At 43.2% G+C, this 14,067-nt stretch overlaps 1 protein-coding gene across 1 annotated transcript in view; it reads left to right on the forward strand.

The window, feature by feature from the left end:
• The window catches only part of LOC136678816 (chondroitin sulfate proteoglycan 4-like), a 32,976-nt gene extending 19,758 nt beyond the window's left edge, over positions 1-13,218 (forward strand). The window contains exons 6-10 of the mRNA XM_066656960.1: positions 2,829-3,027; positions 5,282-5,413; positions 7,420-7,592; positions 7,938-8,118; positions 8,843-13,218. Coding sequence (XP_066513057.1) covers positions 2,829-3,027; positions 5,282-5,413; positions 7,420-7,592; positions 7,938-8,118; positions 8,843-10,884 — 2,727 coding nt within the window. The 3' untranslated portion in view covers positions 10,885-13,218. The remainder of the gene's footprint in view (positions 1-2,828; positions 3,028-5,281; positions 5,414-7,419; positions 7,593-7,937; positions 8,119-8,842) is intronic.
• Positions 13,219-14,067: the final 849 nt, after the last annotated feature.

Here is a 14,067-nt window from a genome sequence, read left to right on the forward strand (position 1 = left end):
TGAAGCTGCTTTATGAGTCACAGCGGTTTCACTCATCTTCATACTCAAGTCGACCATGACACAGAACAGAAAACTGATGCGAGAGGGGTTTGTTTTGTGAACCGCAAATGAACAGGATGTTGTGGCTTCCTGAAAGCAAAGGACTGTAGTCATCTGCACTGATGGGTAGTGGATGCATCATGACCACTGTTTTCAGAGTGCAACATTAAATAATCGTGTCATTAAACATGGAGATCAGGTCATTATCTTATTCGATTTTAGCCACAGATCAAGAGCATTTCTGACCATTGCTCTCCACTTTATTCCTGGTGTACAGCACCTTTAGAAAAGTCCAGAATGCACTTTGTATTTTTAATAACAGAATATTTTAAATCAGAACAGTGTGTATCAAGTCAGTACAACAGTCTAAAGTGCAGTGTGGGAGTGGGACTGTATTCTCTGTGTGTTTTTTCCAAAGCTTGTCTGTTGTGCTCACACAGCTTGTCGGATCCCCACAGAAAAGCATAACGTGAAATCATTTGGGGAAGTTCTGGAGCTGCAGTATGTTAATTTAAGGTCACTGTGTCCAGGGCTAAGAGGGATAGAAAGCCCATCAACCTTCTCTGGAGTGATGGAGTTCATCCCGGTACATTTAGGAAGAGTTGGAGTGGGGTTATTGATTCAGAACGAATCGTCCAACATCAGTACCTCACATTACTCAAGTCCTCATTAATGAGAATCCTGCAGTCTACAAGCACAATGTGTCAAGCCCCTTGTTATGCAGTGTGGTCTTGCAACAACGAAGCATTGCTTTTTTTTGTTCACTACCCCTTAACCACAGCTGACATCTCGGGGTGTGTTTCTGAGGGTTTTCATTACCAACTTTATGATACTTCATAAAGCACCATTTTCCAGGGTGAACAGTTCTCCAATGAAATTAGCTAATGTTTCCAGGAATGTCCATAATACAGTGCATGTTAATTTTAGTCCTGAAAAAGAGACATGAAACTACAGAGAATGAGTCAGACTGGAACATGGTGTCATCATTCGTGCTTTTTGTTCACACTTCAGTGAGGTTTTGCCCTCCTCTCACAATGAACTTTTAAGACCTATTAAAAGACAGTGGAAGATATAAAAGGTGTTGGAAGTAGCGCTCCATATTCACACACTCAATCACATACACACTTAGTAACTTATTCACATACAGGGGTTAGACAATGAAACTGAAACTGCTCAGGATCCATAGCTCTGTATAACCGCTCAGGATCCATGGTTCTGTATAACAGCTCTGGATCCATGGCTCTGTATAACTGCTCAGGATCCGTGGTTCTGTATAACAGCTCAGGATCCATAGCTCTGTAGAACAGCTCAGGATCCATAGCTCTGTAGAACAGCTCAGGATCCATAGCTCTGTATAACAGCTCAGGATCCATAGCTCTGTATAACCGCTCAGGATCCATGGTTCTGTATATCTGCTCTGGATCCATGGCTCTGTATATCTGCTCAGGATCCATAGCTCTGTATAACCGCTCAGGATCCATGGTTCTGTATAACAGCTCTGGATCCATGGCTCTGTATAACCGCTCAGGATCCATGGTTCTGTATAACAGCTCTGGATCCATGGCTCTGTATAACTGCTCAGGATCCATGGCTCTGTAGAACAGCTCAGGATCCATGGCTCTGTATAACAGCTCAGGATCCATAGCTCTGTATAACAGCTCAGGATCCATGGTTCTGTATATCCGCTCTGGATCCATGGCTCTGTATAACAGCTCAGGATCCATAGCTCTGTAGAACAGCTCAGGATCCATGGCTCTGTATAACAGCTCAGGATCCATAGCTCTGTATAACAGCTCAGGATCCATAGCTCTGTATAACAGCTCCGGATCCATGGCTCTGTTTAACCGCTCCACATCCATGGCTCTGTATAACCGGTCAGGGTCCATGGCTCTGTATAACCGCTCAGGATCCATGGCTGTGTATAACTGCTCTGGACCCTTGGCTCTGTATAACTGCTCTGGACCCATGGCTCTGTATAACCGGTCAGGGTCCATGGCTCTGTATAACCGCTCTGGATCCATGGCTCTGTATAACCGCTCTGGACCCATGGCTCTGTATAACTGCTCAGGATCCATGGCTCTGTATAACCGCTCTGGATCCATGGCTCTGTAGAACAGCTTGGGATCCATGACTCTGTAGAACAGCTCAGGATCCATAGCTCTGTATAACAGCTCAGGATCCATGGCTCTGTATAACCGCTCAGGATCCAGGGCTCTGCATAACCGCTCTGGATCCATGGCTCTGTATAACCGCTCTGGATCCATGGCTCTGAAGAACAGCTCGGGTTCCATGACTCTGTAGAACAGCTCAGGATCCATAGCTCTGTAGAACAGCTCAGGATCCATAGCTCTGTATAACCGCTCTGGATCCATGACTCTGTATAATCGCTCTGGATCCATGGCTCTGTATAACAGCTCTGGATCCATGGCTCTGTAGAACAGCTCGGGATCCATAGCTCTGTAGAACTGCTCAGCATCCATAGCTCTGTATAACCGCTCAGGATCCATGGCTCTGTATAACCGCTCTGGATCCATCGCTCTGTAGAACAGCTCGGGATCCATAGCTCTGTATAACAGCTCAGGATCCATAGCTCTGTATAACAGCTCAGGATCCATGGCTCTGTATAACCGCTCTGAATCCATGGCTCTGTAGAACAGCTCGGGATCCATAGCTCTGTATAACTGCTCAGGATCCATAGCTCTGTATAACTGCTCAGGATCCATAGCTCTGTAGAACAGCTCAGGATCCATAGCTCTGTATAACCGCTGCTCCTCTGTTTGTTTGTGTAGGTTTGGGTTGCCTCCATCACTGAAATTACTCCTGAAGACATGAATGCTGAGGATGATGACACTGCCCCAGATCAGCTCAACTACATCATCACGCAGCCCAGTAACGGTCACCTGGCTCTGAAAACTGCCCCCACTCGACCCATCATGAACTTCACTCAGGCTCACATCGACCAGGGTCAGCTCATATTCGTACACAGTGGTAAGGAGAAGCAGCATTTATTTTACCTTCTCACACTGAGAAACGGGATGATCTGTCCTCATCTGTGATTCAAACATTCCTCTCTCCAGTCTCTAGCTGGGTATTTACAACATAAATAATATATGACTAAGAACATAAACACAAAGGGTAAAGAAGTTATGTGATGGGAGTTCACATTTCATCCTAGGTTTGATATAATCTAATCTAAATTAGTGTCGCAATCACACAGCTCCAGGGACCCGGAGGTTGTGGGTTCGATTCCCGCTCCGGGTGACTGTCTGTGAGGAGTGTGGTGTGTTCTCCCTGTGTCTGCGTGGGTTTCCTCCGGGTGACTGTCTGTGAGGAGTGTGGTGTGTTCTCTCTGTGTCTGTGTGGGTTTCCTCTGGGTGACTGTCTGTGAGGAGTGTGGTGTGTTCTCCCTGTGTCTGCGTGGGTTTCCTCCGGGTGACTGTGTGTTCGGAGTGTGGTGGGTTCTCCCTGTGTCTGCGTGGGTTTCCTCCGGGTGACTGTCTGTGAGGAGTGTGGTGTGTTCTCCCTGTGTCCGCGTGGGTTTCCTCCGGGTGACTGTCTGTGAGGAGTGTGGTGTGTTCTCTCTGTGTCTGTGTGGGTTTCCTCCGGGTGACTGTCTGTGAGGAGTGTGGTGTGTTCTCCCTGTGTCTGCGTGGGTTTCCTCCGGGTGACTGTGTGTTCGGAGTGTGGTGTGTTATCCCTGTGTCTGCGTGAGTTTCCTCCGGGTGACTGTGTGTTCGGAGTGTGGTGTGTTCTCCCTGTGTCTGCGTGGGTTTCCTCCTGGTGACTGTCTGTGAGGAGTGTGGTGTGTTCTCTCTGTGTCTGCGTGGGTTTCCTCTGGGTGACTGTCTGTGAGGAGTGTGGTGTGTTCTCCCTGTGTCTGTGTGGGTTTCCTCTGGGTGACTGTCTGTGAGGAGTGTGGTGTGTTCTCCCTGTGTCTGTGTGGGTTTCCTCTGGGTGACTGTCTGTGAGGTGTGTGGTGTGTTCTCCCTGTGTCTGCGTGGGTTTCCTCCGGGTGACTGTGTGTTCAGAGTGTGGTGTGTTCTCCCTGTGTCTGCGTGGGTTTCCTCCGGGTGACTGTCTGTGAGGAGCGTGGTGTGTTCTCCCTGTGTTTCTTCCCATGGTCCAAAAACACATGCTGGTAGGTGGATTGGCGACTCAAAAGTGTGTGAGTGAATGTGTTTGTGTGTGTTGCCCTGTGAAGGACTGGCGCCCCCTCCAGGGTGTATTCCTGCCTTGCGCCCAATGATTCCAGGTAGGCTCCTGACCCACCCTGATCCTGAAGTGGATGAAGGTTACAAAGAATGAATGAATTAATGAATAAATATCTAAAAATGTACTTTATAAGAGAAGGTAAAAACATCTTTAAATAAAAGTTGATGGAAAGATAAAGCATATATTTTAAGCCTTTTTTGGGCTTATTCTGTCAGTCCGATCATCAATACAATATCAAGACCTTTTTCTTCAGTAAGAAATCGACTGATTTCTGTGCCACTGTGAAGCAACTTATGCCTCTATGAGCAAAAAAGTTGTTAATTGGTTTCACTTTTTTTAACTGTATCTCAAGATCTTCAGCTAAAAAATGTAACGTGACACGTGTGTTGCTACAGAAGGAATCACAGGTAAAATATGTTACACATGTTGTACATTCACTGCATGATGATGTCAAATGATTTGAAACCTGATAAAGGTTCACTGTTGAGATAGAAATCTCCAGCTGCAGTTAGCTCTTTAGAAACACTCCCTTAAAAACAAACAGTCCCTTGGCTTTTCCAGGAGTCGACAGCAAACAAAGTTAGAACAGTTTATGCAACACTTACACTACAGTAACTCAACAAGCAATAAATGTTACCACCAACAAGCATCTGACTCTATTTATGAAGGTAAAGATTTATTACATTTTATGATTTATTGTATATTTTGTCACCACACATGGCATAAAGAATCATCTTGTTTTGTAGTCCCTGAGTGCAGTTAATGCTCAATAGAGTACACAACATTGACCACACAATCTCTGATACATCCAGAACACTTGGCGTCAGTATAATGGCTAATTTATTATGTGTGAATAAAAACGTCTGATTGCTCCTTTAAGCCCTGATCATATTTCTTTCTGAAAGACACATAACTGAAAGAGTAAATATAATGCCTCTAGCTTTGTGAATACAAATGTCAGATTTCTTAGTGCAAGGCAAGCTGTTTCCCATGCTACAGTGTGCTCTGCATTCTTTGTTGTGTTGCCCAGGTGCCATGGCTGGAGGCTTTAATTTCCAGGTGAATGATGGCGTGAACTTTGCTCCACGGCAGATTTTCAGTGTCACAGCACGAGCCCTGGTTCTCCGTCTGGAAAGGAGTGGCCCTCTCAGGGTGTTTCCAGGTAACCGTCTGGAAAACTTCTTGTGATCCTGTGTAATTAGCGTATAATCTACTCTAATTTGTCGGGAGTAAGGCATGAGCTTACACAAGAGCAGTGGTTTGTTTGGTCATCTTACATTCGGTATCAAAGTTGACGGCTGAACTGATTTATTCCTACAGTTCTGAACTCTTTTTATAGTAGAGTAGTGCTTTATTTGAATGCAGAAGAAACAGACAAATAATAAGCGTTTCCTTAGCGAAGCTTATTGTATTCTGTGTGTACATGTGTACTCAAAAACTATCACACTGCATCCAACAATAATAAACAGCTTTGTGCTGTATTTTATGCACCCTTGACACCCTGCAGTGGTTGATTCATGGTGTCTGGGTGATTTAACACACTGTTTAGTCATTTTAAAGCCTGTAGTCCATGTACCGAGGCCCATTTAAAGGCTGTCTCTGAGTGTAACATGTTTGCAAACAAACTGTGCTAAAAAGACTAGTGATTTCTTTATTTAGAAATTCTTAGTCATATGCCAGATTTAATACCCTGTGCTAAAAACAGCCACCCACACACTCCTTTGTCTGGGGCAATATTCAGAACAGCTGTTATGCCTGCTTTTAAGTGTTGTTTGGATACGTTAACATCAGCCTTGCTGGTGTAATCAACTAGGGTTTTCAGGCAACGTGTAGTGTTAGGTTCTGTTAGGCTGCTTCAACAGATGAAACCAGTTTTATAGCACGTCTAGCGTCATTTAACGACTCCTTGCTTGAACGGCAGTTTGCTCAGACACACGTGCCCCTCTCCTACACTGTGCCCTTGGACAGAAAGCACTCTCATGGGCAATCTCTTTACCCACAATCACCTTTGTTATATGGGTCAGTGCCTATACGGACAAATCAAACAAGCAGCCGAATAAAAGCCTGGCGCATTGCCGGTTTTTTATTTTTTTTATTTGCTATATAAATGTCTTTAGAATTACACTTTTCCTTTGTGTTTAGTCTAGTGATCTTAAGGAACCAGACTACTAGACTGAACACTATATTAAAGTATTTCTGTAATAACAGATGTGAACTCTGTGGCCTTGATGGAACAGAATAAAATATATCAGGATTATGATAATGTGCTGTCCAGGGTGTGTGTCTGCTTTACACCTAGTGGTTCAGAGTGGGCACCAGACCCACAGGGACAGTGATGAGGATCAGCAGTTACACCAGATGAATACCTGAATGAATGACAGTGTGAAAGAGTGATTACAGTAATGGCCCAGGAAGTACTGAACTAATTCTCGGTGCCTACCAAATGTTAGCTTTCCCTTTCATTCACAAATGAGTTGTCCTTGTTTTAGTGACAGTCCTTTAACAAAAAATCTTGTAATCTTCAGTATAACTATGTTTTTAATGCATTTGAAAACCTCTTCTTGAGGAAGCTTACTGTTATTTATAGTTACCATCCAGTAGCATGTGTGGATAAGCAATACGTCATTGGTTCAAGGAACTGAAGAGAAATCATGACCTAGACTTCCTTCCTCAAATAAGCCCACGAGATATTAACTGCATTTTTGGAAAATAAAAATCTTGGTGCATTTACCACATTAATGTTTGTTTGTATTAATGTGTTTATTGATTTACTGAAATGATAAATGGTGACCTCGAAGGCAGAGTACTTCTCCAGGTTCTAGACTGTGCCTGGGTGTGTTAAACAGACCCCTGGCACAGGATCTTGTGCTCTACTCCAGTTTGGTTGGTTCTTTTTTTCTAAAACAATTTGTATTTCACAAGCATCGAATGCCAAGTATGGAGTAAAGCCTCAGTTAACACAAACCTTTGACTTTTCCAGCCTCAGATGAACATAAGAGTATATAAGGTGCTGCCACAGAGAGCCGAAGCATTCAGACATCAAAGTGACAGAGCACACAATAAGGCGGTTGTGTTTATAGCCCGTGCCAGACGCTTGCTGTTGTTTTGACTGCATATTTAACTGCTGTAGTTCATCCAGGGTGATGTTTACTCTTGTTTCCAATCCAGGCTCTTTATCCTTCATTTCAAATGAGGTCCTCAAAGCAGTGACAAATGATGATAAAGGAGACGCTAACCGCACCATTCATTATACTGTTGTTAATCCTCCGAAATTTGGAAAACTGGGGAATGTGCAGGCAGACAAGTCCATAACAGAGATTTCCTCCTTCACACAAGACATGGTGAGTGCTGTAAAACCACATGCTCTATTTGCATGGAAGAGTGCAATGCAATAAATTATGAATTAGCCTCCATTCTGTGGGTGCCTCTTTTGCTGAAAGGCTGTGCTGTACATTCTGGGATTAGCTTGTGGGGGGATGGGCGGATGATCCTTTTACAAATTGCTTGCAATGTTGTGTTTGCTATCCTCGTGGTAGTTCATCAGACGGCTGTAATACAATCAGCGAAAGAAACTTTATAGTTGATATTGCGTCCCTTTCTCCAAAATAAGGACCACGTTTGGTAAATATACAATATAAATGACGATTATGCTAAATGATAGTGTGCAACCAATGCTTTGATTCCAGGTAAATGGCGGTGAAGTGGCATATGAGCAGCACATGGATTCAGTGTCATGGGCAGTGTTGGACAAGTTCACATTCAAGGTGTCTTCACCTCCTGCCAGCCTTGAGTCTCAGGTATTAGATATTGACATCTCCTACGAAAACGCTGGACCTGAACGAAGCTCTCTTCTTCTTAAAAACACAGGTAAATAACCTTCTGTTTGTGAACATTAATTAAATCAACTGATGATATACAGTCTTGTGGTTCTTCCTGAAGACAGAGCTGGACAATACGGACAAAATTTATATCACAAGATTTTTCTTTATTCTTATACACACCACACAGACAGTCACCCGGAGGCAACCCATGCAGACACAGGGAGAACACACCACACTCCTCACAGACAGTCACCCGGAGCGGGAATCGAACCCACAACCTCTAGGTCCCTGGAGCTGTGCAACTGCGACACTAACCTGCTGTGCCACAGTGCCGCCTATTCCCAAATCAGTAAAATCAAATATAAAAGATACAGAATAACTGACAAGAACCCCCACAAATTGATTTTTTGCCGATACTATAAAACGTCCCCCTATAATACTGTACATTTTAGATATACAGCCACCACCTTCTCAATAAATAGGGAGGGAGAGAGTGTGAGCCTGCTGCTGCTGCTTAAAAAAGTCATAGAGGAAACACTGAACTGACAGCAGCTTCATGTAGTGAAGTCCATTCGTGAAAGTATAAATAATGTATATCAAAAATGTGGAAAATAAAAAATCATACCACCATTATTGAAAAATTTTCTATTGTGGTCTATTCTGATATTGAATTATAGTCCAGCTCTATATTGGCATAATGTAGGTATTCAGAACACTGTTGTCTAATTTGCAGTTTCGCTTTAGTGTTGTGTTGTTTCCTGTTTCATCAGGTGCTGTGGTTGTGGAAGGAGACAAAGTTGTCATTGACAAGATGATGCTGGATGGATCAAATCTTCTCACCAAGGAGCCAGAGTCCCGTCGCAATTCTTATGAAGTCTGGTACCAGGTCAAATCCTTACCTCAATACGGCATCATTATTGTTGGTGAGCGGAATCTCACAAAGGAGAAGCCCTACTTCTCTCAATTCATCCTGAACAAATACGGAATCACCTATCAACATGACGACTCTGAGACGACCCATGACCACTTCTCGTTTGACGTGTTCCTAAACCTGAAGAGCAAGCCTGCACAGCGTCCTGCAGATGACAGTGAAGTGGTAGAGGAGGCATTCAATATCACTGTCACTCCAGTAAATGATCAGCCGCCTGTTCTGAAAACCAAGGCTCCAAGTCTCAGAGTGGTTCAAGGGGATTCTGTAGCTCTTGAACCCAGCAACTTGAATGTGACAGACTTAGACAACCCTCCAGAGGAAATCCTCTACTCTGTGATCAGTAAACCTACCAATGGCTTCCTGGCTCTTGCAGAAAGCTTGAACATGTCAGTGGATGCCTTTTCTCAGGCCCAGATCAACAATGGTGAGGTATTCTTCATCCAAGATGGCAGCCCTGTGTCTGGGGTCTTCTACTTCAGTGTCACAGATGGTCATCACAGACCAGTTTACAAACTTTTTAACTTGGAAGTGATGCAAAATGCCATTTCTCTCATCAATCATACTGTGGTGGAGCTGGAACAAGGGAGAACGTCAGTGGACCTTACCCCAGCACACTTGGCTGCAGTGACCAATGGAAGAAATACGACAATTCACTATAAGGTAACTGTACCTCCGAGGTATGGTAGACTTCTTCTGTTGGACAATGAAGAGGTTTTAGCTTTTATTCAGGAGGATCTACAAGCACACAGACTGAGTTACCATATGATCGACCTTGCGTCGTCTCATGACAGCTTTGAGTTTACTATCTTCACATCTGAGACGAACCTGACTGATCAAGTAGTTAATATCACAGTCAAGCCTTTAGTAAGATGTGCAGAAAATGTAGGGATCCCAAATGGAATGCATGTTAAGCTCAAGGCCAGTTTTTTAAATGCTTCTGAACTCACTTTGATAAGCGGCAGTGACCCACTGTTTGAAATCCTGTCAGCTCCGAAGTACGGCAAGATTTTCCATGTAGGGTCAAGCAAGTGGGGAAAAGAAGAACCTGTACGAACATTTACCTTTAGTGAACTACAACAAGGAAAACTGGCCATAGAGGTCAAGGCAAACCTAACTGGAGTTCAGGAGTTGAACGACTCATTCAGGTTTATCTTAAAAGCTGGCAGACTCCAACCTGCTTATGGCGAGTTCGCCTTCAGCATTGTTGAATATGATCCTGCTCTCATGACAACAACAGTTACCCCAGCGTACACAACTGGTACAGCTTCACACAGCCACACGACAGTAATGAGTTCTGCCCTGCTTTCCATGTCTCCCTCAGTTCAGTCGACACTAAGGGTGACCAAGACAGTGACAAAGTTCAAAAGCAGAAATCGCTGGGGCAACTCGGACCGTAATGACGAACCTGGCACTACTCTCTCTAAACCAGCTCAAGGACAAGAGATCACTCCGGTGAGGAACACACCTTTGAAGGTTGAGTCTGCACCCCAGAACAGCTCCTCCAACCCCATGCTCATTATTCTTCCCCTGCTTGCTCTTGTACTTCTCATCATTGTGGTGGTGCTGGTGCTTCTCTTGAGGCGAAATCGGCAGAAGAAGCAGAAACCTTTGAAAAGTGCCTCTGTTCCCCAAACTTGTCCTGACAGCAGTTCCTATCAGTGGCACTCGGATCGGAACACAACAGTTCCTTTAGTGACCGTCACCCCTCTCAGCCCAAGCAACCCTGGCAGTCCTGCACTAATGAGAAACCAGACAAACAGTGGAAACTCTGCCTATGGGCAATCGGTGGCTCTCTGCTCCTTTGGGGACCTGGAGCCTGAAGCCTCTCAGTTCTGCAGGACCACTAACCCAACCTTACAGCACAATCAGTATTGGGTGTGACAAGGTCCAGTGTCTTTTTCAGAGCCTCTTTCCTTTTCCACAGTAAAGCTGAGGAAAACTGTTAATAATTGGTGAACTTGCGCACCAAAGTCTTGAGATAAGTCACAGTTTCTTCTGTCATCTATGCCGCTAATGGAGAACTAGAAGCTACCTTTAAAAACAAACTAAAATCTGATGAAAATTGCAGCCACAGTGTCCCATTTTCTCATATAAACATGATTATTTTCTCATCCTTAAAGACCCCCTTCAATGAAATCCATGGTTGAACATTTCCACTTTGAAACTGCAGCTCTCCAGTGACAGCCTCACACAACGGGATTCAGATAGCCAAAGTTTCTGATGTCACAAACTTAAAGAACAACTCCTGTCAGTATGCAGGGTGTGCCGCTTAAGCTGTAGGGCAATGGTAGAAGGGGTGGGTGGAGATAGAGGCAGGGCCTAAATGCATAATCACAGATTCGTACATACTGAATGATGGTGAAGGTGTGGAGTTGTATCTAAATCACTTCTAAGACATTAGCGGATTTGTTTCTTGGAAATAACACCTAAGAGAAGTTTTAACGAGTTTAATCAATGACTAGATTGGGACAGATTTGGATGGACACCAGGTGGGGCAATGCAAAAGAGGCACAAATGAAACAAAACGCTAATGCTACAATAAATCATTATTCCTAAGGCTACATGACACCTGCATAAGCCTGATTTAAACCTGCATTATCATTTGTGAAGTATTTGCAAAAACATCAGGGCTTATGTACATCATTATCCAAAAACTCAAACTGATCTACTGTGCTGACTGTGGTTATAATACATCCAACCATGTCCAGGTGGAAATGCCATTACACAGCTGCTGTCTCAGAGGCTTCCAGCACTGCAGGGCAAAAGAGGCTCAAGTCTCAGATTCATGACTGTGCTCACTGTTAGAAGCGGTTGCAATGATTTTAAACTCCATTTACTATAAAGTACTGGGGCTACTGTATTTTAAAGAGGAAGTCGTTACAGAAAGCAAGCAGGGTCATGTTCTGCCTGGGTCAGACACTTGGTTGAGGTTATTCCTCATTTAGAATGAGACAGTCAATGTGGGGACCCTTTATCACTTTTCAGTATTTGAAATGTCCTTGTACAGTGTTTCGTTGGTTTCAGGTTTGTGATATTTCACTCCAATTCTATTTTTTTGTTTGTTTGTTTGTTTGTTTTATTAAGTGTTGACCCTTCGTGTAACTAAGACAGTTGCTTTGGAAAATGTCTCGTACAGACGAACGTGCAGACTTGAGCTTGCTGGTACCTTTAGAACCACTTTACACGTAGCATTAACTTGTGTTTTGGTGATCAGATCATGATTTCACTCCACCACATGAAAAGCCAGGTGTCAGCAACCCCAAGGTTACACCGTGATCGGATTACAGTCTGATCATTGAAAATACAGCAACAGACAGCTCTGCTGAGAGAATAAAGAGAATAAAGAAATATAGGATACACAAGGCAAGAGTTACGCAGAAACTAAGTGCCTTCTTGGGCTCTGGGCTGATGGAGCATCCAAGTCGAGCCAAATTCTAATCAGATTCACCATGTATTTCAGTGAAAAATGTAAACAGAGAGGACGTGAAACAAGTTAATGCAGTGTGTACATAGTTGTTCTTAGGTCTATTTTAACAGCTTGGCTTTAGTCTGTGACTCTAAAGGGGGTTTCTGTGAAAGCCCCTAATTAAAATGGATGTGTTGCCTTTCAGTGTAGCTGCACTCTCGTATATCCCTTTCCCTGCTTGTGTCTCTACCTCAGGTATCTCCCCATCCCTCTTGAGTGCACTCACTTCTGGACGTTTCCTAACGAACACAGCATACTATTGGGTGATACACTGAAAACACAGACCTCGTTACGGTACTCTTCTGTGCACATATTTAACCTCAAGATATTTATTTATAGCGTTATACATCTAAAGTCACTATTACTTTCTTATGGCACAAAAAGAACATTTATTTAAGGTGAATAATGGTGTGTCTGTGTTAATGGTAATGATTTGTATGTCATTGTTTTTCACTGGTAGATGGTACAGTACACACTGAAAATGATGTTACTTTTAATAATGTTTGTGTGTTTGAATAATATGTCTTTGTCACAGGCACTGCGTTTTGGAAAGAAATCACTAACTATTACTTGAAAGGTACATGACTGAAATATGTTGAGCTACTGATATTTTGTGTCACTGTCTCTGGAGTCACTGTAATAATCAGGCATTGCCAAATTACTGATGCTACGCTCTCTAATTATGAATAAAAAGAAAACATGTTCGGTCACAGGTCGGTTTGCCGCATGTAATATTCCATATATTTGAATATATCATATTTCTCAATAAATAACGCATGTACTGCACTGAATCCAATTACCACAGTTGTTTTTCTGTAATCTTTGTATATCGACATTAACCCATGTTAATTCAACATTTTTACCGGTGTTTTTCCAGTGTACCTGAACTCTTATTGGACAGCTATGACTCTCACAAATATAAAATGTGTGTATGATGTTAATATGTGCATAGAATCACATATAAATATCGATACAGGGTCTTTTAAATATTATGGGCCTTCTTCCAGACCTAGATTAAGCCTAAACCGCGACCTAACAGCATTTCCATTGGTGAGCCTTGGTATTCCAGGCTAGATATGATGCAATTAATATGATCAGAATATGAGCTAATTTCAGGTTGATTTTAAAGACTGCACTGCATGCACACTGCTTCCTCTTAAGGAAGTAGACAGCTTACCCCATGAAATCTGTATTGTTTAACCATCTGGATGTTCCTCTCTTCATTTGGTTGAACTCGTACTGCAGGGAACACGAAGACTAAAGGAAATGAATATCCTTTCAGGGTGTAATTGCTATGATAAGTCCCCTCTTGTGCTTAATTACTGTCATTGGAGAAGCTACAAGGTGCTACGTGTGCTATTTGAACACATCTCGATTGAATTTGGGGAATTAATCATAGCTTTCAAGGGACTTGGATCTGAGTGCGTGCTGCACGTAAATGTTGGTGCTGGTTTTTGAAGAGAGCAGGAAATTGTGTTGCAATGAGAATGAGCTTGCTAATAGTGGACAGCTTCTAACTTCATAGCTGGTTTAATGTGCCGTGGTTTGCGCGATCTGGTCGTACACTCTCATGTGAAAAAATGAGCCAAGACCAAAAG

This window comes from Hoplias malabaricus, chromosome Y, assembly GCF_029633855.1.
Source record: "Hoplias malabaricus isolate fHopMal1 chromosome Y, fHopMal1.hap1, whole genome shotgun sequence".
NCBI classification, from domain to species: Eukaryota; Metazoa; Chordata; class Actinopteri; order Characiformes; family Erythrinidae; genus Hoplias; species Hoplias malabaricus.